The sequence below is a fragment of the Morone saxatilis genome, unplaced genomic scaffold, assembly GCF_004916995.1.
Source record: "Morone saxatilis isolate NCDOM2014 unplaced genomic scaffold, NCSU_SB_2.0 Contig5, whole genome shotgun sequence".
NCBI classification, from domain to species: domain Eukaryota; kingdom Metazoa; phylum Chordata; class Actinopteri; family Moronidae; genus Morone; species Morone saxatilis.
This window is the reverse complement of record NW_023340095.1, coordinates 22,569,392-22,594,335: the sequence shown is the minus strand read 5'-3', so window position 1 is coordinate 22,594,335 and position 24,944 is coordinate 22,569,392. Positions and strand designations below refer to the sequence as shown.

At 38.7% G+C, this 24,944-nt stretch overlaps 3 protein-coding genes across 3 annotated transcripts in view; all 3 read left to right on the top strand.

The window, feature by feature from the left end:
• Positions 1-2,892: 2,892 nt before the first annotated feature.
• Positions 2,893-10,025, top strand: LOC118339270 (CD209 antigen-like protein A; the record flags this gene model as incomplete). The annotated part of the gene is given in 4 exon segments (XM_035676846.1): positions 2,893-3,004; positions 3,652-3,800; positions 4,999-5,108; positions 6,621-10,025. Coding segments are annotated over 4 exon segments (534 nt in total), but the record flags the coding sequence as incomplete, so codon positions are not given.
• Positions 10,026-11,697: 1,672 nt separating this feature from the next.
• vtcn1 (V-set domain containing T cell activation inhibitor 1) lies at positions 11,698-15,779 on the top strand. Its single transcript, XM_035677004.1, has 5 exons — positions 11,698-11,849; positions 12,559-12,623; positions 13,446-13,799; positions 14,474-14,719; positions 15,357-15,779. Exons 1-5 carry the CDS (start codon positions 11,818-11,820, stop codon positions 15,467-15,469), a joined length of 810 nt encoding a protein of 269 aa, XP_035532897.1. The 5' UTR covers positions 11,698-11,817; the 3' UTR covers positions 15,470-15,779.
• Positions 15,780-16,858: 1,079 nt separating this feature from the next.
• trim45 (tripartite motif containing 45) overlaps positions 16,859-24,944 on the top strand; it is a 15,315-nt gene continuing 7,229 nt past the window's right edge. The window contains exons 1-4 of the mRNA XM_035676924.1: positions 16,859-17,632; positions 18,553-18,841; positions 19,071-19,216; positions 20,630-20,946. Coding sequence (XP_035532817.1) covers positions 17,145-17,632; positions 18,553-18,841; positions 19,071-19,216; positions 20,630-20,946 — 1,240 coding nt within the window. The 5' untranslated portion in view covers positions 16,859-17,144. The remainder of the gene's footprint in view (positions 17,633-18,552; positions 18,842-19,070; positions 19,217-20,629; positions 20,947-24,944) is intronic.

The window sequence follows — 24,944 nt, the reverse complement described above, 5'->3', positions numbered from 1 at the left end:
ATTTGGATGAAATATGCAAATATTGTCCAAATACTAAACAAAGACAAGGTAGGTATCACTAAATGTCACTGTCCTGTAAAGTGTAGTACCTTATCTTTGTTTAGTATTTGGAAAATATTTGCATATTTCATCCAAATGTGTTTACTGGCAGGTACTAAGTAATTATCGGTCACTACAGTGACATTCTTTTGCTCATAAGAGGGTAACACTGAAATTACAAATTACATTATGGTTATTTACTGAAAGTACGTTAGTTTGTGTCATGGATGCTGCACAAAATTGACATGCTGACGGTTAAGGTATTACTCTAACTACCGAGAAGGTATTAATGTTAGTCTCTATACAGTCACACAGAAATCATCCACCTGCGTCTTACCCTGTATGTGGGCTGTACCACTCACTGTAACAGTTAACTCCCACATAATTACCAACCAAATCTCTTTATTTTGCTTTCATTTTACTCTGTAGTTAGTCAATATTTACTACAGTAAATACTGGTAGTTCTCACACTACAGCTGGTCATTATATGGATTTTACTTAAATTACTTACTGTTGTTTCTTGCTAATTTCTCTACATTCCTCTGTAATTACTATGTAATTAAGGTAAGGTAAAGTATTCTGATCATCATGTAGAAATTCAAGACTCAAAGTTTCTGCCAGGCATCCAACATTGCTTGTTGCACCCTCTTCTTTTGGTTTTCCAACTAGGGAATTGGCGCCCCTTACTCATAATATTCACATAATGGTGGTGAATGGAAACATTTGAAGCATTCATTAAAATTTGTAATACATTTGGAGCAAAACACAGCTTATGACTGACTATGAAGTTTGAAAATAATTCTGAAACTCTTTTGTAACTCACCCATTAAGGTAAACATATCTGTAACCTGAAGGGTACAGCAGGCCAAATTTGGACCCAGAACATTTTTCCCCTTTTCTTTTGCCATATAAACACACCAGTGCCCAAACAACTAGAAGGAGACAGACATAACATTATTGAATCCGTGTTTTAGCTAAAGATTTCTTGATAGTTGAAAACTGCAAAAGAAAACCAGGATGGTATGGTAAGGTCTAGTGTAAAAGTTTTGTTGTGATGATTTGTGATGGCGGTAGCTGATATTGGTTGTGGCTTTTTATATAATAATGAGCAAAATTAAAAGCTTTTAAAACATATTTTTTTGGTGTCTATATGTCTCTTCTTTCATCTGTTATCATTCTGCAGGGAAAACTCTCCAACACTTTTCACTACAACCTTGTGCTTTTGAGTGCAGAGGGACATTCAACAGACATCAAGTCTTACAAAATCAAAAACACTGGGGTTTGGTTCAAATGCCTAAAACGATGCCTAAAACTCCAGTACAAGGACCTCTTATGGCCATTCTAATTATGACTGTTGTCTGTCAGAAAGAAAGGTGTTGTAGTGCCACAAACCCTCTACAGGGGGAGATCAGGGTGGGTAGAAAGAATGTGACTTTGACATGAGACACTGCCGTTGAGACAATCAAAACCTCTTGGTTAAGGTTGAGGGAAAATTGTCTTCATGGTTAAAAGGAACCAGTGATGATTATTGGTTGGAAACAAGAGGGTTTCCAATGTTAAAGTTACGTCTATCTCAAGCATTATGGTTCCTAATGCAAAAGGAGATTGTTTAAAGGAGATCATATTGAGCAGCAGATAGGAAAATGGCAGTGTGCTGTGGTCTTTAGGGTTGTTGTTTCATTCCAAATTCACCATTTCATTTTCTATATGGATAATAGATAGTGTATCTGATAGTAACCTTGCTTCAAAGTTGTGATAGAGGATTATCATACAAGCCATGGTTTTAGCACCTCTGAAACTCATGACTTCCTTTTAGGAAATGAAACCAAGAGAAGAATTTTTTTCACATGCTGTCATCCGCGCTGCAGAGCTGACCCTCTAGGGAATAGTTATAAGCGATGGACGAGATCTATATGAATGTCAAACCAGTACCTTCAAAAAATCAGACGGGTAAGAATGTTCAGTCAGACAGATGTCTTACATGTATCAGTATATTATCATCTGGTCTTACTGTTGCATAATTCACTGGTCTTTCCTGTGTTCAGGTCCCAGGAGCTCAGATAGTAGATTTCACGGAGTGGTCGTTCTCTGTCTGGGGCTGCTCTCTGTTCTCCTGCTGGTTGGACTCATCCGTCTAGGTGTCCACTGTGAGTCTTAATCACGTTCAGAAATCAGAGTAATGACTTAGTAGAAAAAGTCTGCTTATATTTTATTAAAATGTCTGTTTTATTTTTCCTTTCTGTTTATTTTTTATTTCTGTGGTTGTATTTGTCTTTGTACCGCTGACAGATATATATTACATAGGTCTCACATTGGGGAGTAAGTGTAATTTAACTGTAATTTAACTTAACATTTCATATTTGTGTATATTCATTTACTGTTTCGGGACGTAAAAAATATATTTTCTGTTTAGGAAACATGTTTTTATTGACTTTTCAAGTAACACAAACAAATAGTCCATCTACTGACAACCTATATATTTTATGTTAAATATAAATACAATGATATGGCCTTTTACTTATACTGAATAATGAGGAAGTAACAGAAAATAAGGAAGTCCATCATTAGTGTTAGTGTTGAAAAAAAAGCTGATATAATGTAGGAAATGTATTGTCCTATATTACTGAATCAAATTTTTACCAAATTTTAAATCCAAAGTCTTTTTTAAATGAATGAAAAAACATAGACACAAATTTCTTCCAAACCACTGTTTAGTCTACCACACATGCACTGGATAGGACGCTGTTTCATATCATTCAGTATCTGATTCTCAGATCCTGTAATAAACATAAAAGTCTCTGTTGGTTTATTTTAGACCATGTCTCTGCTCAGCGTTCAGCTGCAGAACTCNNCAACCTGACTGAGCGTCTTCAGGCCAGTGACAACAAATCCTCTTCCCTGACTGAAGAGAGAGACCTGCTGAAGGACAGCCTCGCTAACAAGACTGAAGAGCTGAACATGCTGAGTGAGAGTGGGGACTGTACACAAATGTTCTCGTCTACAGGAGCAACAAAGTGAAAATAAAAAATGTTTTGTCTTACGAAGTGTGAACGTTTTGGTTTTGTCCTAATGCAACAGAACTGTCTCACACACCCTAAATTAAGCAATGTGTTACTCTCAATGCAATGTGTTATGTGTTACTCTCCTGTTTATCATGATCTTGTGGCAGGAAGTTTGATCATTTCTGAAACCATGTAGTCCATTGTTTGTCTACTTTAAACGTTCCTTCAAAGACTCAAATGTGTTTTCATAATGTAATCTTGATGATACCTATTTATTTATGTTTCTTTTTTATTCTCATGACACCTATTGATTAGTTAAGTTAGTTAAGCAACTTCACCCCCAGCATCAACCCTTAAACTATCTACAATCTAACAGCAAGTTAACATAACAACAATAGACCTGCACTTTGAAGACTGCAAGAATGAAACCAGTTAAAAAAAGTTAAAAACACGATAGAAACTATTTTGTAAGCGGGTGACAGGGTGATATTATGGCCCCATCATATTCAACAATCATGTTTTCACAAAGCCACCTTTATGCTGGATACCAAATATGAATCTTTATTACAACTTGCGGTTGTCTCATTTTTGTTCTTGTTGTTTCTTACAGAAAGTAGGCCTACTTGTCCTAGAGGATGGAGGATGTTCAAGTGTGTCTGTTATCTCCTCTCTAATGAGACTGGTTCCTGGGAAAAGGGCAAAGAAGACTGTGGTGTCAGAGGAGCAGGTCTGGTGGAAATAGGCAGTACTGCAGAACAGGTAATATGTGTGATGTTTTAAATGTTGATGGCTTGCTAAATAGTTCATGGAGACACATTTTTTATAACATATTTTCAAATGTCTACAGCCATGCTTGTCTGTGAGTCTGTTCCACTGACTGTAGATGGATGACATGACAGCTCCCCACAGAGTGAGGCCAAAACATCTCTATCCCCCCCTGGTGGCTAGCTGCAGTATAAGTCAGAAACCCCACCCTGTCCATGTTAGCAGATGGGACATGGGCCAAACTAAAAAGTCAAAGTACTCATCTTTTCCTAAAGATGGTTTCTGTCTTTTCTAGCATTTGCTAATTAGCACTAAACACTATCAAAACTGTCAACTATCTTTCTAATGAAGGTCAACTATCTAGTTGTCAAGATATTTCACTAAAGAACCAAAAATTAACCTGATGGGGACTACAGGAAAGCCCAAAGGATCCCTAAAGTCAGCAGGATACATCACCACAAATGTCTATACCAAATTTTGTGCTAATCCATCAATGATGATGGATATATCTCAGCATAAGTGAAAACTGTCCAGCTGATAGACTAGAGGAAAAGGACATATTTTATAGATGGTTCATATTATATTTAATGTACAACAATAACAGTAGAGAACAAGGGATAAACTGTACAATGAACCCAAACAGTAACCACAATGAGAGCAGATTATTCCCTGTGAATATTGCATCAGAGAGGAGTTTCCTGATATTTTAAGAACCCTTTGTACAATTCTCTGTTTGTATTATGTATTATTTATTTATTTATTTTAACAATCGTACATACTTAATAGGCTTCTTTCTTGACAAAAATACTCCCTGATGCTTGGCCATTGTTATATTAGGCTAGGCTAGGCTTGGTGTTCCAGACCTCACCATACCCTTATCCTGTGAGATATAGGCCTACTGTCTATACTTTTCTTCAACCCCTTAAAATCAAGAAGGCCTTGTGAAGCTTTGGCAAACCCTAGTGGGGGGTCCCGAGTCCCGACCCCCAGGTTGAGTATCACTGCCTTAGAATGAAACACAATAAAAACAGAATAACCAGACTTGTTTTGACTTATTTTAATGAAAATTAAAACTTTAAAAAAGTTACATTTTCACATTTACATTGATAAACTTGAATACAGTGAATTAACATATAATATTATTAAAACTAAAATATATATACAGTGACTTTCCGTTATCTTTATTGAACAGAAGTTCCTGTCTAACTTCACCAAGGAAGAAACTCATGCTTGGATTGGTTTGACTGACAAAGACAAGGAGGGGACCTGGAAATGGATTGATGGCGGTCCACTGACTCTAAAGTAAGCCATAAATGAACTTCACCTTTGTTGAACATAAACAAAAATACAAACACTCTTGTATTTCTATTTCTAGAATGTATTTGTCTTAAGTCTGACTCTACAATCTTCTGAACCAGAAATAACAGATAAACTTATTTCAAAGTGTAATCAGTATAGACTTAAATACATTCAGCACACATTTTCACTCTCAATAAGTGATGCACTTAGTGAAATATATTTTACTCAGTAATCCCACCAGATGGTGCTATGGTTCTATCTCCCATCTTCAGTCAGGAGGCAATGACTAATATAGATTAGAGATACAGATGCCAGATATTTTGGGAGAATTTTAAGGGGCACATCCAATATATTGGGCTAGCACAGCTTTAAAGATGTCATTAATAGAATAGTATAACCCAAAATAGAAAAATACTGTATAAACAACTGTATTGTATTTTTTTCCCTGACCATACTGGTACCCTGACTTACACACATTGTACATACAGTACAATATAAATGCACAGCAGTTTCAAGACACTCCAACTGATCACACTTAAAGTGTTGCAGACTTAGCAGGATTTAGTTTCTGTGGTACTTGTGTACAAATATCTATTCTTCTAGATAAAATATCTTGACAATGTTGGTCCTGTTGTAGTTTAGTTTACCATGAAGAGGAGGTACTTAAAATAACAAGAAACGTCAACGGACACTTCAGTAAGTTACGGAAATAGTAATAAAGCATTATTTGATATTTTGAAGAATTATGAAAAGAATTTACAATTTAAATATGCATTGTTTTATATCATTTTAGCAGAAAATGCTGACAGCTTTTTCAAACTGAAGAGCAAATAGGAAAATGAAATGCAAATCGTAAAGGAAATTGCCCTTTTTAATTAATTAATTCAATTTGTCTATCCTGTTGCTTATTTCTTTTTTTAAACTGCGTTTTCCAAATAGATTTTGAAATTCCATTATTTATTTATGAATTTATAATTTTTTAAAGGATGTATTTTATGACTGTTTAATGTTATTGTAAATCTCTTTTTAATTGGAACTCATTTTTATTGATGGATTTATATTTCATTTGTGTATTCTTTTTTAATAATAATAATAATTAAAAAAATTAGTTTTAATAATTACCCTTTCTTTTGCCCACTAAAATATCAGATAATAAATATAAGTGAGTCTGTTTATTTATAGATAAATAAATAATTTGTAAGCAAATTTATGAATGCCTATTATTCATTGAACAATTAATTATTAATGAATGAAATGCTTTATTGCTATCTCTGTGACACTGTGGTCATTTTTGGCCACTTGAGGGCAGCAACACAAGCAGGAAACTCAACAGTAATCAGTGTTGTAGAAAGCTGGTATGGAAATCTGGTATACTATTAGACTATATCCTATTTACACAGCATACCCAGAGCAACATTAGCATTAATTTGGAGTTGATTATGAGTAATAGTGTTCATGCAAAACATTTATATATATTACTATATGTCATTATTGTCTTGTTTGTTGACCTGTTAGGTACTGGCGTAAACCACAGCCTGATAATGGTGGTGGATACAAAGCACTCGGGGAAGAGGACTGTGCCCATATCATAATTGGAAAGGGTGATATTTACAACTGGAATGATCTGTCATGTACTACCCTTTTGAAATGGATCTGTGAGAAGAGGCTTCAGCATTGATGAACAATTTGTTGTGTTTGTAAATAACTAAAGGCATCCAGAAAGTCTTTGACCTACAAATCAGTTTCTAATAATATATAAAAATAATTTGGAATTATATCATCAAACTAAAGATAGATTGTTTCTTCTTCTTGAAACTTCTTCTGCATCCATTCTCCATCCTCTCCGGCCAATGTTTCTGTGTTAACGTTCTATCTCATAATCCATGAAGGGAAAATCCGAGGCTGAAATCTTATTCCAGGCTTCCAAAGCTGTGTTGTTGACATTGTCGTTGTTGACATTGTCGTTGTCATCTCGTCTATAGTTAAATGGGTGCTCATTTTCCCCAATGGTTAGAATGTAGGGCATACAGATTGCTTTGGCTCTTTGTGTTGCTATTTTTGTTAGCTCCTTTTTCAAACGGCTGTTCACTTGCTCCGCCAGAAGATCTTCATAAACTGATCTGTAGTAAGGAGGCTTTGAGCGACACACATTGTTCCACATCTTCCTTCTGATATAACAGGCTGTAGTGCAGTCAGCAAGGCTCCAAAGAAAAAGAAGAGGACAGATGACATAAAAGCCAATGTCCTGCAAACGATAAAACAGTAAACTTGAAATAAAAAGAGATTTATTTAGTAGTTCAAGGAACATAAGTCACAACATTTATGTGGTTTCAATCAAGCTCCAATTTGTTTCAACACTTCTACCATGACAGTAAATTCTGTTATCACCGGAGATCCAGCACCAGCCATACATACTACACTACATAGTACTTTGTGCTGCTGGGTTCCCTGTAACAAAAACATTATCTTTACCACAATTTAACTAGTAGTCTGACTAATTACTGTTGGCAGGGAGTAATAAAATAATATTACTTTTGAAAGAAGTAATGAGTAATAAATTACATTATCCTATTTGTTATTTACTAACAATTATGACATTTAGCCCAAATGGTGCTCTGAATTGGCAAATTGATGAATTACTATTCCTAATATCAAACATGTATACTGGGCATCAGACTAATTAAGGATTTAATGATACTAGCATTAGTTATTAAATCAATAAGTTATAGTCTTCTCTATAGAAATTATACCACTGAAACTCTTTTTTTATATATATATAAATTTGTTTAGATATAAAAATAATTTCATATCTCTAATGTAGCATATGTGAGTGCTGTGTGTTGTTACTTACAAGTGAATCAGTCTTATAACCAGCTTTAATCTGGTACTCCTCGTAGGTCAGATCTTCTTTGCAAGGGATTCCGGTATGATTGACATTGAGGTTTGTCATCAGGCAAAGATACCAGTCTCCATCAAACAGAACAGAAGTTATCCATACAGCACACATACCGATGTAGCTGACAATAACCTTAACCAAAAAGCCGCAGCGTTTGTTGTGACTAAGACGATGGAGAAGATGGAAGATGGAAAAAATCCTCGATTGGTGTAAAGGCTCAGTGATGATGGCAACCCAGGTGAGGATCACAGGAGGGATTAACAAGTACAGTATGCCATTTGTATGCAAACCTGGTCTGCACGAGCATATAAAATCCATGTCAAATATATACTGCAGGATGTAGAAGACGATTATCAGCAGGAATATACTCACAGCATTTGTTATTAGTTGGACGAGTCTTTGAGGAAAATCATGACCAGGGTGAGGCATGTTGGCTGAAAGAGAGAGTGTCAGACTGAAAAACAATGGGCTAAGATATTCTGTTGCAAGGCTGCTGCAGTTCTTTTCTACTGGCTGAGCGATATATATATATACATATATATACAACTCTGGACAGTGGTGTGACACAGCTGTTAAGCACAGTGTGCCAGCCTACAGCACTTTCACAATGATGGTACATGATGCTTTCACTTCTTAAATAACTGAGCAGGATTTTCCCAGACAGATTTTTAATTTTGCATAATAAACAATTAGATCCTCATTTTGACCACATTTTCACAATTACATTTCCAGTTAGGGATCAAGAAAAGTGGTAGGGGTATACTGATCCAGCCACCTAGAATTGCCTGCTGGTCCCTGACGGGCCCTTGCTTATCCAGCTGGCTGGGGCTGTAGTATCTATAATCTATATAACTTTGAATCTATGCACAGTACTAAAAGAATAGTTCAACATTTTGGGAAATACAATTACACACTATTACACCTCTGCTTCCAGGCTTTATGCTAAGCTAGGCTAACCGCCTCCTGGCTCCAGATCTTAATGCGTATCGGTATCAGTCATCTAACACTCAAAAGGAAAGCATATGACCACATTAACTAAAATATTAATTTAAACATAAATGGCAAAATTGATGTATGGTACCAGCGTTAGCTTAAAGCTAATTTTCAACTGCTGTAGTTTAGCAGGTCAAAGTTAAAACACACACACACAATGATAGTACAACAGTAAAAAAGGAAAAAAACATATAATATAAAATATGGATGCACCACTATTTTAAGACCAAATACAAGTACTTACAATTGGGTACTTGCAGTTACCAAGTGCCAATATGATATTACAGTTCTAACAATGACTTTAAAAATATGTTTTATTTTCATGTTCCTAAGGTTGTAAAATTTGCTTAAAATATATCCAAACTGCTGACATTGCTTCTCCTCTGCCTACCTGCTCAACTAATGAAAGGTTAACTTTTATGAGTACATTTCTGTGTACATGAGCATACCCGATACCTGATACTGGTATCTGTAATATAAAACTATACACACCAGTACAGGACATACACACGCATCACAACAACCAGTTCAGACTGGCCTCCCAGTGTTAGATCAGCAGCATATGAAATATATTTGGATTTCTAAAAAGAAAAAACATGTTGTAGTCTTTCTCTTATTGTGGTTCTTAAATACATATATTTTTGTTTCTTATCTGTATGGTTGCTGCAGTGCACCTTAATTGACTTTTTCTTTTACTTGAGCTATTCATGGTGTCACACATCTAACTGAGAATGATTTTACTGCAGCACAGTTTCACAAGAATACATGTCACTGGCAAACATTTAAGCACATGCAGTTTATGAAAATGTACAGCCATGAGCACTTCTCAATCCACTTTTGTGTGGACAATGTCTTTACTAGAAATTCATTATGCATTTATTTTTTTTCATGTGCCTGTGCTCAGAAATAAACTGAAACAAATATTACTTCTTTATTTCATGTGGTTTTGTGACTTCTGTGTGCTTTTGCACATATCAAAATCTCTGTCACATGTAGAATTGAGGTTGGTCTCTGGTCTCAGTGGCATGTAGCTGCATTCTCATAATGAAGTTTTTTGTCTCGTTTCTCTACTAAAATGGTTCCCAAACTTTTTCTGGCATGGCCGCCTTCGTCAGCCAAAAGAAGTTCACCCCACAATATTTTGTTGAACATTATCAATGATAGAGGAAGCAACTAATAAAAAAAGTAAAGTAAAATTTATAGTTAAATAAAGGTCAGCAGGACAGCATCAGCAAACTCTTGTTTGTTTATTTTCCCTAGATAAATCATATTCAACTTTGTTGCACTCCATATTTTCGCATGCCATTCACATCCACCACTGCTCTACTGGTACATTACCAGTGTAATTATAGTCAAAGCAGATCGTACTAAAGTCTGAGCTGAGCATAATTAGAAATCATCTTCCAAAGATTTTTTTGTTGTACATCTTTTTTTAACTGTGCAACTTTCTATAACTGTTTAAGATGTGTATTGTTTGTTTTAGAGTTGTCAAATGCATGCTGTTTCTGCTTGCTGACGCCTTTCCACCCTGAAACATTGAAATTTACTCCACCTTGAGTAAATTGTTGGAGTAAACCCGGTTCACTGCTGCACAGTTTCATCAGAATAGGTGTACTTTGTGATTTAAAGGTGTAACAGCGGATGAATGCACAGCCAGAAACACTGCTAAACATTACAGTCCTTGACTTGACTGTGACGACAATGTCTCTACTGGAAATGAGTTTTGCATTGCATTATGCCTCCATGCTGGTCATAGCTGTGGCGTTCAAAACGTTTTGAATTAATAACAACATTTCATAGAGAGTTAAACAGGTTACAATGATAAAGTGATGACTTTTTTTTACACAAAAGGTCAAAGGTCAGCTTCACTGTGCCATCATAACTTCCTGTAATAATTTGGCCATTACTCAACACCATATTGGCGGAGGCATACAACCACAGGGTTGTAATTGTAGTTTTTCCTCACGTGTGTGTTCAGAATATGGAACCTGAAATAAAAACTGAAATAAATTCTAGTTCTTATTTCACACGGTTGGATTATATGACCTAAATGTGCTTTTTCATATCATGTGTCACAAGCAGACATGAGGTTTTTCGGTGGTCATCAGGTCACGTCTTTGTGTTTTCCAGTGATGATGGTTTTGCTCTCATTTCTCTACTGGTCCTGAGATGAGCATAGTGAGAAATAATTTAATTCATATATAATTGGCAAAAACTCTTAAGCAGATATTGTTCTTTTCACATTACATTTGATGATTTAAGTTTTCCTTAATGAAGATCACAAATATAAGACCATAGTTTTTTTTTCATTTACCATGACATCTATGGGTGAAATAAAACTACACCTAGTATAATGTGGGGGAATCTAAAACCATATTGTTAGAGCTAATAACTAGTTATTGACCAGTGAATGCATCTAGGTTAATTCATTGCATTTTCATGTTTTCTGCAGTATATTCAACCTACCTATGTCAATATGGGAAACAAATTGCTGAATTAGAGCCCCTTTGGCTTGTAAATTAGCAGCATGCACCTTTATTTCAATAAGGTACATAAGTTACTGTGAAAACAAATATGCAGCACACGCCTTAAAGGTAATATTTACTTATGGTGTTGTGTTTAGTGAGGTAAGCCAAGTAGACAAAAAAGCAAGCAGTCATTCTGTGGAAGTAGAAGTCGTCTGTTTAGCAGTAGCGTGTAGAAATGTGCAGAAATGATTTTTGGTGGAATGATGGATATTTAGGAGGGATGGCATGACTGGACCTTTGACCTAAGCAACAGGATCGAATCGTTTGTTCTTCTCGAGAGGTTTTATCAGCAGCCATGGCTACCTTGGGGCAGATCATCTTCTACAGGTGTGGCTATAAGGTGTTCTCACTGATGGTGATTGAATTTTTAAAACATTTAGGTGTCTATAGCGGTGGAAAGTAACAAAGTACTTAAGTGCAATTTTCAGTTACTTGTACTTTTCTTGTGGCTTTATGCCACGTAATACCTCTACTACAATACATTTCAGAGTGGAATATTGTACTTTTCACTCCACTATTTCACAGATGTAGTTACTGTTCAGATTTCAGATTATAAAATATAGTGCAAATAATACAGAGTTGTTAAAGATGTTCTAACAAATTTACCCTCTAAACCTCTAAGACAAATGATCCAATGTTTCACAAAAAAAGTTCAAAATAACAGCACAAATTTCCTTAGCACAACATATTTATGCATCCTCTCTCATTAATCAACTTACAAACTCACAGATTTATTTTGCAACCCTTTGCAGGGGGCTGGTCCCCTACATTGAGAGCCTTAGGACTACACTACCAAACTTTATATGATATAGTTAAAACTACCTACAACAATAAAAAGTTAAAAACTCCTTGTAGCAGGTTTAAGTAAATGATATTCACACTGTACTTCTTCCGCCACTGGGCGTCTACAGATTCCTGCATCATGGAGGAGATTCTTGTCTTGGTTGCTGTAAAGCTGCTCTGCAAGTTGATGTTAACCTTAGTCAGCAGTGTGTCTGTGACCTTATCCTGTTTCTGTGCTTCTCTTTGTGTGTAGCATGATTGTCCTCATCGTCCTATTCACAGGCCTCATCATCCTCATCTTGTCTTTGGCCTTCTCAGGTAAGAACTTAGTTCTACTACTTAGTGATGGCTCTGTCAGCCTGAGGGGATACATGGGTGTGTCCAGCATGTGTTTGCCTAAACTAAAGAGCAGTTCATTCTTGTGTTTGACAACGCACTACCAAATTTTTAAAAACCATCTGGGTGTGTGCATGATGTTCATGTGCTTTTGAATGTGCAGTTTAATTTCCATCAAAGAGAAATGTTTTTTATAGAGACTTTTTTTATTCTACGTAGACATGATTGACAACGTTTTGATCACAGATGGTACGGTTATGATCAGGGTTCAGGTAGCATCAGGAGGGTTAGGTTACCCCGCATGCAGAAGACTATTAATCATGTTATAACTGATATCTACGTGGAATAAAGGAGAGATTTGGAAATAAAATGTGTATTGTTTGTGTATTTTAATCTTTCAGAGTAGATATTTGCTTCTTAGCACCTGCAAAGAATTTCAGGATGTGTCTGCCTCAAGTTCAACTTCAATATACACCTTTTCCTACATTAAAGTAACACCTAGAAAGCATTCAGAGCACATATTTCAACTATTCGTCTAAAAAAGGTCATTTTTAACTTGCATCATCCAGCTCTGCATCAGAATACACTCAACATAACTCTACAGGCATGTTAGTGAGATTGTTTTGATAATGACAGATTTAAAAAATGTGAACCTATCCTTTAAAAAGTCCTTTAACACTTCTATTACCAAGTTTTTAACATATTCAATCTTACAAACAAAAGGGACTGAAATGATGTTGCCCCAATGTATGTTTATAATCAGCATTCTCCACTATGAGTCTGTGCTGTGTCCCCGTCCCACAGGGTCCACAACCGAGGTGACGAGCAGCAACCGATCACCTGTTGGCAACCTTGGTGAGGATGAGCTTCTCAGCTGCTATCTTCTAACACAAAGAACCGGCATCAGCCAGGTGTCAGTCACCTGGCAGAAGACGGGCATGACGGGACTGGTTTACCAGTATACAAACGGAGCTCCGAATCTCAGGGAGCAGAACTCACAGTTCAAAGGGAGAACTAATCTTATTCTTGATGATGTAGTCAGAGGGAACGTCTCTCTGCTGCTGAGGAGTGTGAGGAGCAGTGACGAAGGGGAGTACACCTGCAGCGTTGGCTCCTCTGTAGGCGGAGGAACCATCAGCATTAGTCTTAGAACAGGAGGTAGGATGACTCGTCTTTCCAGTTTCCATTGGGAAAACTTAATCTTAACAGTAAACATTTGATAAATGGTTCTTAACACACTATAATGTATTTATAAGCAGATAAAAGGACATTTTCAATGTATTAATATACAGTATTTATTAACGATTACATCAGCCTGCTACGTAGTCATAGTCAGCGTAACATGGCGTGTGTATTTAACAGTCAACAATAAGTAATCTTATTAGGAATAAACCTGACTCCTGTCTGAACTGTATATAGCTGAATAGGGTTGGTTACTGTATTTTAACATTGGTGATAACGGTGGCACTTGGAGAGCCTAATATTATCTGAGGTGGTACACAGGTTAACAGTTAAAGGTTTGAGAAACACAGAACTAAGGTATTAATTATACATTGTTTAGTGTTACTTAACTGTTAATTAATATGAATTTATGCATTAACCAATGTTAATTAGTGTATCCTTATTGTAAACTGTTGCCATTTAGTTGTAGAAGATTATACTATTAGCCTTGAGCTGTATATATATATATATATATTTGGACTTTATAATGGTTTTAATGGATTGAAAAGTAGTACTGTGACAATATGACTACTGACTGAAGTGGGCCTTGGACATTTCACATTGCAGCATGGATTTGTAATTTCTACTTACCTCTTTTATCTTTTTCTCAGCCTTTTCAGACCCCACATTTTCAATCTCAAATGGCTTCGTGGTTGCTGAGGCAAGCAGGTGGTACCCTGAGCCAAACGTGACATGGTTTGACCGTTTTGGAAACGACCTGCAGGGAAACACAAGCCTCACACAAAGCTCTATGGGGATATACAGTTTAGTCAGCACACTGATGATAACCGATGGCACTTACACCTGCAGCATTGAGAATAGCCTGGTGATCATCGTCTCTAAGGCAACTATAACAGGTATTCTTTTATAACTGCTTCACACCATGTTTGATCACAATCCAAAGCATGGTACAGCATGAACTCTTTCTAAAGGCCAACATAGGGGAACTCAGTTGCTTATAAAAAGAAGCTTGCTTGCATTTAATGTAGAGCAAAATGACTATACCTCTCTCACTTGATTTATTAGCTCAGTAAACAGTTTCAAGTCTTCTTCCATGCAGCATGATGTTCATTTTGTAAATTATGGTCCCAGTGAGAAAATAGATCATAAAAGTATATGCTTTAGGGCGTGGTGACCCTGTGATTGACAAGTCAAACTAGGCAGTGCTAGACAAACATAAATCAAGATTATGTTACTGCATTGCCATTTTCTCACCAGCCAAGCCGCCTGGTCTTACACAATTGAACTAAAGACAGTAGTGTTTCAAGGCTTTGAAACAGTACTCAACAAACCAATTGGTGATGTCACGATAGGTTCACACTTGAAATGACATGAAAGATACTATATATAATGGGACCACTACAATACTGGGATTTTGACTATTCTTTTATTATTGTGCCTATGGGAAGTAGCTCAACTGCATGGATACACTGAGTTGGTGGAACAGTACAAATAATAATAATAATAATTTTAATCCCCATTCATATGTTTCAGGCTCTAACGTTTTGTGGACCACATACTTCACCTACAGCACTGCATCGTCCCTGCTGGCATCGACTTACCTGAGCATCATGACCAGTGTCCTCTGCACCTTTTATCTGTCCTAATCACACACACACAATTCACACACACCTAGTGGTGCTGTATCCAGATGGGCTCTGTCCTTGCCTCTGCTGCTGTGAGCTATCAGTGTTCCCTATTGCTCACAGTGGAACTGCAGTCAGCTCACACTCACACTCACACACACACACACACACACACACACACACACTCCACCTGGCTGTAAATCTCCTCTGGTGTGTGTGTTGGATTCATGCAGTGGCAGGACTTTTCAGAATTTGACAGAAGTAATGTGTCAAGAACATTATTTCTGAAGATTCTTTGGTTTTTAATTTATTACAGTGGGTGTCATTGCCGTGTAACAGTATTTAACTCTGTGGCGCATTTTCTCCGTTAACATTGACCTTCTCTTTCTATTTTCTCTGATGTATGTATGTTTTAGGTGAAAGCTCTATCTAGATTATTTGTCAAAATGTTTCATTTTTAAATTCTAATTAGAGTTTTTATTTTTATTTTGTCTGTCCGCATAACATAAAAAGGGATGGACACTCCTCAGGGAGAAAATAAGAATAATATCATAAAGAGATGAAACAGTATGATATGATGGCTGAGACCCATTTTATTTTATTAAATTAGCACCCTACCGTTTCTTGTATTACTGAGTCAATAAATAAATACAATGAATTTCAGTTGTTCTTAAATGGGTGGATTTGTTCCCAGGTTTCAAAGGAAATAATGCAGCCTGAAAAATGAAATTCACATTACCACTAAGGAGAGGCGTTTTTCTCAAGTTCTTTAAAGAAATTGCTAAACTTGAACTCTAATCTAATCTTTAACATTAGCATAGAAAATAAAACTATATTTCTGCCATTAGCTCAGCAGTGTTTTTTTGTAAATACAGTTCCAAAAGTAACTGTTAACCATTACAGTTAGTAAAAATTGGGATTATTTAGCAAGATTACAATTTTAAAATCCATCAGTTTTTTTCGCTTATCTGAGGAATATCTCTCCATTTTTTCCTTTTCCATTTTCTTTTCAAAGGTCATTGTTCTGTTGTCTTTTACCATAGAACACAATAGAACACACTCCAGTCATCAGTCATCAGTACTTCTTAGTGACATTTCTTTTCCCTCGTTAAAATGTGCACATTTGGTGTTGAGGTAATCCCAATGTAACGGTAACCAAATTACATTACTCTAATGTTGTGATACTTGGATTAGGGTACTGACACTTTTCAACAGTTACTTAGTAATTATATCGGATTCCATTTTTACAGTAACCCTCTCAACCCTGTGCACAGTTCACATGAACACGTTTACACCCTACTGTAAACATATTGTTCTGTCCTGCCGGTAGATGGGGGCAGTCAGAGTCCCAGACTGGTATTAAAGAGTCCTGGAAAGTCTTTGAACCACCCCTGAAAGTCCGCGAGAGGTTTCCTATTGGTCTGGTAGTGAGTGAGGTGTCATATGTCCCATGGAGCCGTGAACGCAGCCTGCTTTTCCCGGAGAAAAGTGGGACTTTGTGTGGGATTATACTCAGGGAGGTGGAACTCTTTGTATTCTCCCAGTGTAGATAAGTGATGGTTTAGTTTGATATGAGTGGTTACTGTGCAGAAGAAAGGCTCACGGGACGCGTTCGTTGAGTTGTGACCGGTTTTTGGAGCTCGGTGGGGTTCAGGGCGGTATTCACTGCTCCAAAAAGTCTCCGAAAACACTCAACATGTCGCAGTCCGAGCAGAAAGAAAACACGGAGCCAGCGTTGAGCTCGGAACAGGAACTTAACGGAACATTTGTGAACCCGAGAGCGGTCTGTAACGTGTGTAAACGCTTGTACCGGGACCCTAAAATCCTCCCCTGTCTGCACACCTTCTGCTCCGACTGTATCGGCCAGCTGGAGCCGTTCTCGGTGTCTTCGCGCTGCCGCCGGGACGCTCCGGAGGAGGACAGCCGCCGGGGCGGAGCGGTGCCGGAGGAGCGACCCGCCGTCACCGTCACGGTGCTTTGTCCCGACTGTGACTCCGAGGTGGACATCCCTCCGTCCGGACTGGGAGGGCTGAGCACCGACCACCTGGCGCTGGACGAAGTATTCCTGGAGACCCTGGTGACGGACGGCCCGCTGGGATGCGACCTGTGCGGGGAAGGAGGCGCCGAGAGCCGCTGCGAGGTCTGCTGCGTCAACCTGTGCGAGTTCTGCTGCCAGGCACACAGGTACACTGTGCTCAGGGCTAGTGTCAGTCTGCTGCCTAACCCACCCACACATAGACGAGGCAGGTTGGGCTTTGTTCTGGTCTATCCTGTGAGAGCTCAGACCAGAACATCATCACAGTAGGTAGTCCAATACATCTGCACTGTCTCCATTTATCATTGTGTAAACATTAGGTAGTGTGTTGGAATTGCTTGTTTTGCCAATCAGTCCAAAATCTAGTAGCATTGTTATTATCACATATAAGAAAGAAAAGCTGCAGCAGATAACTCTTGTTAAAATAACTTTTGGTGATATTTGCTGAAACTTTAACTATATCCTTACAGTGGCACATCAGGCAGATACATCTTTCTGGCCTCTGATTGGTTGTTTTTGGTCAGGTGCCATAGATTCTTGCAGATGCCATTAGCAGCACTAGGAGGAGGCCAGATTCACAGATTAACTTTATTAAAGTTACCTACTGCAGCTTTAATCGCCAACTCTTTGGATAACTCATTTGAGTCAGTTTTTGAGAAAAAAAATGTCCAAATTCTCTGATTTCATCTTCTCAAATGGGAATATGTTCTGCTTTCTTTAGTCCTCCATTACAGAAAAATGAATATCTTTGGGTTGAGGACAAAACAAGAAAGATTGGAGCACATCACTTTGGGAAACAGCGACCGGCATTTTTCAAAACTCAAACTGCTAATGTACTGATCGAGACAATGATCAGCAGTATATCGATCTGTTTGATCAAATATTGAACATAATCATTAGTTGTGGCCCTACAATTGAGCTGTCACTGACACAGGTACAATATGTGTGAGGTTCTAGAAGGTGCATTCTGTTCAGGTGTACTCTCTTTTTACCAGCTCTGAGGCTCAACTGGATCTTTATTCTGACGTACAATACAAATGTATGTATGTGTTCTCCTTCCTGTCTGCAGGCGGCAGAAGCGGACAGCCTCTCACTCTATCCAGTGTCTGAAGGAGCTGAAGTCTCGTGGTCGTCTCTGCCGCCCCGTCCTCTGCTCCCTCCACCCCGGCCAGGAGCTGCGGCTCTTCTGTCAGCCCTGCGACCTGCCCGTCTGCCTGGAGTGCGCCGCCACGCTGCACCGCGACCACCGCTGCTGCCCCACCGGTGATGTTATCGACCGCCACGGAGACCGCATCCGAGAACTGGTCACAGTGCGCCTGCGACCTCGCCTGGAGCGCCTGAAAGAGTCACTGCAGAAGGTGCAGCAGAGTCTGAAAATGATTGTTCTGTCGAGACTCACACTGGAGGGCCTGCTTTACCCTTTTCAGCTCCAACCAAGGCTTTAGAACAGCCCTAAGAAACCTCCCACTATGTCCATGTTTGAACACATTCCTACAGTCCAACATAATGCCACTAATGACAAACTGTAATTCAAATATTGAGTTATCTTATTTCACAACAGAATTCTGTCTTTGCACTCTGTTAAAGGTGGAAGTATCCCAGGAGGCTTTGCAGGCTCGGGTGGATGCGGCAGCGAATGAGGTGAGGGTGTTTGCACGAGGCTACGCCAGCGCCGTGGAAGCCCACTGCCTGTCTCTGCTGCATCGCCTGGAGGAGCTCCGCGTCCAACGCAGGTATGTTAGGGTTTTAGAAGTAAGCTCGGAGTAGTATGAAGCATCTCAAGGTCCCCCCAAGGAACCTGGCTGAAAGTTAAACTAGAAAAGAAATAATATCTCAAAGTAGGACCACAGAGTCATTCTTGAAGCCCCCTACTCCCACTCACAGTTCTGAGTAAAAGTTCTCATTTGAGATTGAGCTCAAAAACACCCCCGAGGTTTCCATAGTTTTTATTCATTCAGATTCTGGCAGATCAGTTCTGGGATTGATTTGCAGTAGGTGTTCCGACCTCTGACCTCCCTGTGGAGGAAGGAAATAAAACAGTTTCTTCTTTGAGAGTTGCAAAAGTTGAGGAGCAGCTGTGGTAAAGTTTGACCTATGATCACAAATCTTTCTTTACTTTTACTGTCTCCACTGTACACTGTATCAGCAGTCAGTTGTGCTATTACGCACAGCTGAGCACTGCGTTCACTGTCAGCATGTTTGATAGGGATGTTAATTTGTTGTCTTCTACTGTAATATATTGTCTAACGTAAGCCTGTGACATTTATCTCACTTTGTGAGGTCGTTGGCTTACTGTCACTAAGACAGTCTGAAATTGGACAAACTCTTACCTCAGTCCATGACAAACTCAATCTGCTGATGAGGAACGTGATATGATCTTATCACTGTTATATCTGAACAACTTTCATGCTCAATTTGAAAATGAGTGCTTGTGAATTAACCATAAAACAGTATGTGCATGCTGAAAGCCACATTGCCCAGACCCTTTGAGCGTAGGTCTTTCACAAATATTAATGAAAAATGAATGATTCAGTCAAGAAATGAATAGTTTTGGGAAAGAATTGTGTTTTAAGGATGTGAAAAATCAGCAGTTGAGGTGTGTGAGAAGTACATGGTGAGACCACACCGGCAGTTTGTTATTTGCAGGAACATTATAGAGGACCGGATTAGGATGCTGCAGGAGCGGGCGGTTTTTTGACTTCACTGTGGGTGGGAACGGATGGTCAAAAAATAAACTGTGCCCCGGGATTTAGCTAGCGCCCACCAGAAGGATGGGGATGGAGTCAACAAAGCTGAAAAGAAGATTAAAGCTGTTTTGTTTTTTATCAAACAACAGAAAAGCAAGGCAAGTCTGGCATTTGGAGAAATTTCTCAGTTGCTACTGACACAGTAAAATACCGTCTTATCACCCGCGGGACAGGAGAAGATACTAAATCTCTGGTCAGAATGTTTGTGGGTGCCATGTGGGAGTGGAACACACACATGACTGGAGCAGACGGTATTAGGCAGAAAGCGGGATTAGTCTGTATTTACAGATATACTTCAAATATCACTACACATAAACACTGTTATTTACAGTGCAGACAGATCTCTGGTTTAGCACATGGGAGTTGCTGCCTGTTATTCCCGCTGTCTCCGTCCAACAGGAACCAGCTCCACCTGCAGAGGGCGCAGCTGCAGCAGGCTGTGTCGGACGTCCGAGGCAGCGTGGAGTTTGCAGAGAGGCTGCTGAGCTGCGGCTCTGACGCCGAGATCCTCAGCGCCAAAGGAGTGACCCTGAGGAGACTGACCAGCCTGGCGGAGAACAGCTATGACCCCCACCCGGCGACCGTTGCCCCCGACGACGGCAGCAGCATCAGCTTTTTGCCCAGGGAGCCTGCAGGGGAGGTGGAGGGCTACCCGGTGGTTGGGGTGATCAACTCAAAGACATTGGACCTCAGCAAGTGCACCATCGAAGGCGAAGGTAAAAGCCTCCTAATGCCAACATATTACAGTGTGTTTTTTATGTGTTTCATCTACAGTTATGTTTATGCTCTGTGGGAGTGGCTGGAGGCAGGCTGGCGGGGATGTGGAGGGGATCAGGTGAGGAGTTGGGGGAGGGGATGGGGTTAGTGTACACTGAGTTCGCCTGGAGCAGTTAAAGACTATTGTTGCCCTCCTGGGTGGATTGGCTCAAAGACAGAAATTCCTGCAGGACTAAAGGAATGTTGAAGGCACTCAACAGGCCTGAAGGCAGTGCACTGAGGGGATGTTTACACATAAACAGAGCACACACACACACACACACACACACACACAGGGAGGCTGTTAAAGAGAGAAGGGGAGGAAAACCAACAAGTGATATTGCAAGTGGCGACAGGACATTTTCGAGTGACAGGAATTTCTACTTTTAAAGAGTAAAGACATGTAGCTCAACCCCCAGGGTTTCATAATGGAAGAAACACACACGCACACACACACACACACTACCTCAGCGGGCGACATGACCAGCTTGAACGAGGTCAAGCTTGATGGAGAAATTGCTGTTCCTGCACTCATTTTTTGTGGACTGATTTTTCCTTCTTCCACTCCATTATACAAGTTTGAACCAAGCTTCCTTTCTCTCTGTCAGTGTGTGGAGATCGAAATGATTGCTTAATGAAGGGGAACTGTAATCATAACCCTCATTTATTCTGCAACAACAAAGTAGAGTGTGCATTACAGATGTAGAAAAGAGATACCACAATGGTAACTGCTGAAATACTTAGTCAGTTAGTTGAAAGGTTATCAACAACAGTTTTGATAATTGGTTCATATTTTAACCATCTGCTAATCCCAGCGAGGATGTACTGCTTTACTCTTCTTTTATATATTGTAAACTGAATATCTTTGGGTTCTGGACTGTTGAAGATGTAATGTTGGCCTGTAGGAAATTTTCCGGCATTATATACACTGAATGTTACAGGCTTGTGCTGATTGGCGATTGGATGTTATATCGACAGTTGAAGGAATGATGGCAATTTTAGTTACTATCGGAACTAAGATGTTATAAAAATAATCTCTACATCTTCATCTTTTTTGTCCTGGTTATAGTTATAGTTACATTTCTTGACCAGTGCAAATGTGGCTTTGTCGTGCTGTGACATTACTCTGCCACTCTCGCCACCAGTGGCGATCAGTTCCCATATCCGCAATCTCGAGTAGCCACAATTGGACAGTATGGAAATAAAAAACGATTGCCCAACTCTGGAACAATCTCTGTTGTCCTTCCACACACACACACACACACACACACACACACACACACACTCTCAGCAGAGATTTGTATTAGGCTTAGCTTTAAGTAGTCTTTACCTGCGTGGGAAAAATGGAAAACCTCAGCAAATAAGGACTTTGACGTTAAGTCTTTTGGGTGTCAAAAAGCAAATGTATTGTTGTAATGTTTGCCAAAAGATTATTCCACGTATTGTGTGAAGGGCGCTTGCTTGTATCCGCATTACACTGTGGGCATTTGGTTTGGTTTGGGACCACATAATGCACATAAGTGGTGTCCTTTCTATTAATCCACGCTTCCTTTTTTGCATTGACTTCTTAATATGTGTGGTTAAGGCTTCTCCTTTTTTATGTAGGCTTGGGCTGAATAAATCCACAGTATCACCACATCAGCTGAACCAGCTTTTTCCCACCTTTAAGTTGTTTGTACCTCCCAACTTAACTTTCACCAGCCGCATCAGCTTCACGCAGTGCGACACTTTTTTATTTAAGGGGTTCCGATTAAGGCCACAATTCTGTGTTGACTGTTAGAAAGCAGAAATCACGGAGGCTTACCGACGATTATCCCCTCTCTCTGTGTGATAAGGGGGTTTGAAGGGGTGGATTTAGAGCTTGAGGCTGTACAGCACAGGTGAAATGTGGGCCAGAGCAGCTGCGTCTGTAATGGTGACAGCTGCTGGATTCCTCGGCTTAGCAAGAGCACGTACAAATTCACAGATAATTCACACCCATTAGTAGCGGCAGTGATAACAGAACGAGTTGTCCAAATGATAGTCATTGTAGTGGGAGCAGAAGGAGTTTTTGCGATGGCAGTGGTAGTAATTACTGCACTCAATCCTATTTCTGAGCAAAAGTAGCAAGAACATGAAGGAAATATCCTCCTTTATATGTAAGAATTATTAATTCAATCTGACAGGCCCTCCTCACCCAGCCAGGTGTTTTCAGTCGCTCGGCATATTAGACGTCAGGTTGCTCAGGTTGACGCTATGCAGGAATTATATCAGGTCAGCTGACTTCATGTACCAATTACAGTGATAGAGGTGCCCCAAGGTGTTCAAACCATCAACATATATAAAGATATATATATATATATATATAGAAGACATGACAGCTCTCCCAAAGTGAAGCCAAAACATATTGATCGCCCTCTGGTGGCTGACTGCAGTGTAGTTCATAAAGTCCACTGTCTCCATGTTAGCAGATGGGACATGGGCCAAACAAAAAATGAAATTACACGTCAAACACATTTTCCTACTGTTGGTTTCTGTTGTTTTAGGTAGATCTTATCATGCTGGTGTATGTTCAACTTTTCATTTTTCTGATAAAATAAGTTTTAATGAGTTATTTGAAGCTATAAAAAGAGGGTTTCATGATTGAAAGCTGAGTTTGTGTGTTTGTGTGTACAATGATGAATAGTAAATAGTACTATAAATAGATAAATAATAAAGTATTGATGTATAATATCAATAATATGTTTTGTTTAAATATATTGTATTATAGTTAGGCCTGTGATGTATTTATGCTATTATATTCTATTGATTTATTATTTTAATTGATTGGAAAATTGTAATGGCAGTTTTCACAATTTTGTAATATTTTATGTAAACAAAGCAAGAGGTGAAGTCATTTTTAACTTAGTTATTTACATTTACAAACACAAAAGCAGCACATTTTCACATTGAAAACTGGAAACAAAGAACATTTGTTCATTTTGCTTTATAAATGTTCCAAACTATTAATTGATTATGAGAATTTATTTTCTGATGATAAAATAATATCAGCTCTGTATGCAGCTATGCAACATACGCAAACCTACGTGTGTTTTTCTGAACACCGACCACAGTGACCGCAAGTGACAGTTTCAGTGTTACAGTGGAGAAGTGTCAGTGAGTCAGCTGAAGTGAGCATTGTTTGTTGTACAGTGTTGTTTGTTTTAAGTCAGTAAACATTAGCTACAATTATCCACCATAAGCTACTGGTCATACCACACCAAACAAGGTTGCAATAGCAGAAACAATTGCAATAGTGTGGAATTTTTTTATTCTTTCAAAAGTTACATGGTTCCCCCTTAACTGTGATCCATAGCTTCTGAATTTATCTCTGTAATCTGCAAAGAAAACCTCCTCTGCAGTCTCACAAAAGTGCCAGTTTAGCTAAGATTTGTACAGTACCTAACTAGTTTCACTTTCTGTCAAAGAGTGAGATGGGAAGAGGCAGGTGGAGAGCATTAGCAAATAAGGGTGTCAGAAATATCAAAAAATATTGTTGTCATTTTAAGACCATTTTGTACCACTGTTAAAATGAGGAGCATAATAATGCAAGCACACCCTTTCAAAGAGAAATGCACTTTTAAGAATATTCAGACATTGGAATTGGAATGTGAAAGGAATACTAAAATATTCTTAATAAACAAAACATAAATAAAACCACACAACCAAAACAACAAATAAAATGTAAAAAAGTCAATATTGTGACAGGTGATAATTACATATTGTATAAGTCTGACCGATATGGTAAAAAATAATCATATTGTGATTATTTTGACAGATATTACGATTGCCATGTGATTCACAATTATATCTTTGCATCACAAGTTTAATTTTCACTGAAAAAAGTATGATTATTAACATTTGTTGGGGCCTGTACCAACAAACATGTTTTCTAACATCTGCATTTGTAGACCAGGGCATCTCTGCAGCATTACAGTAC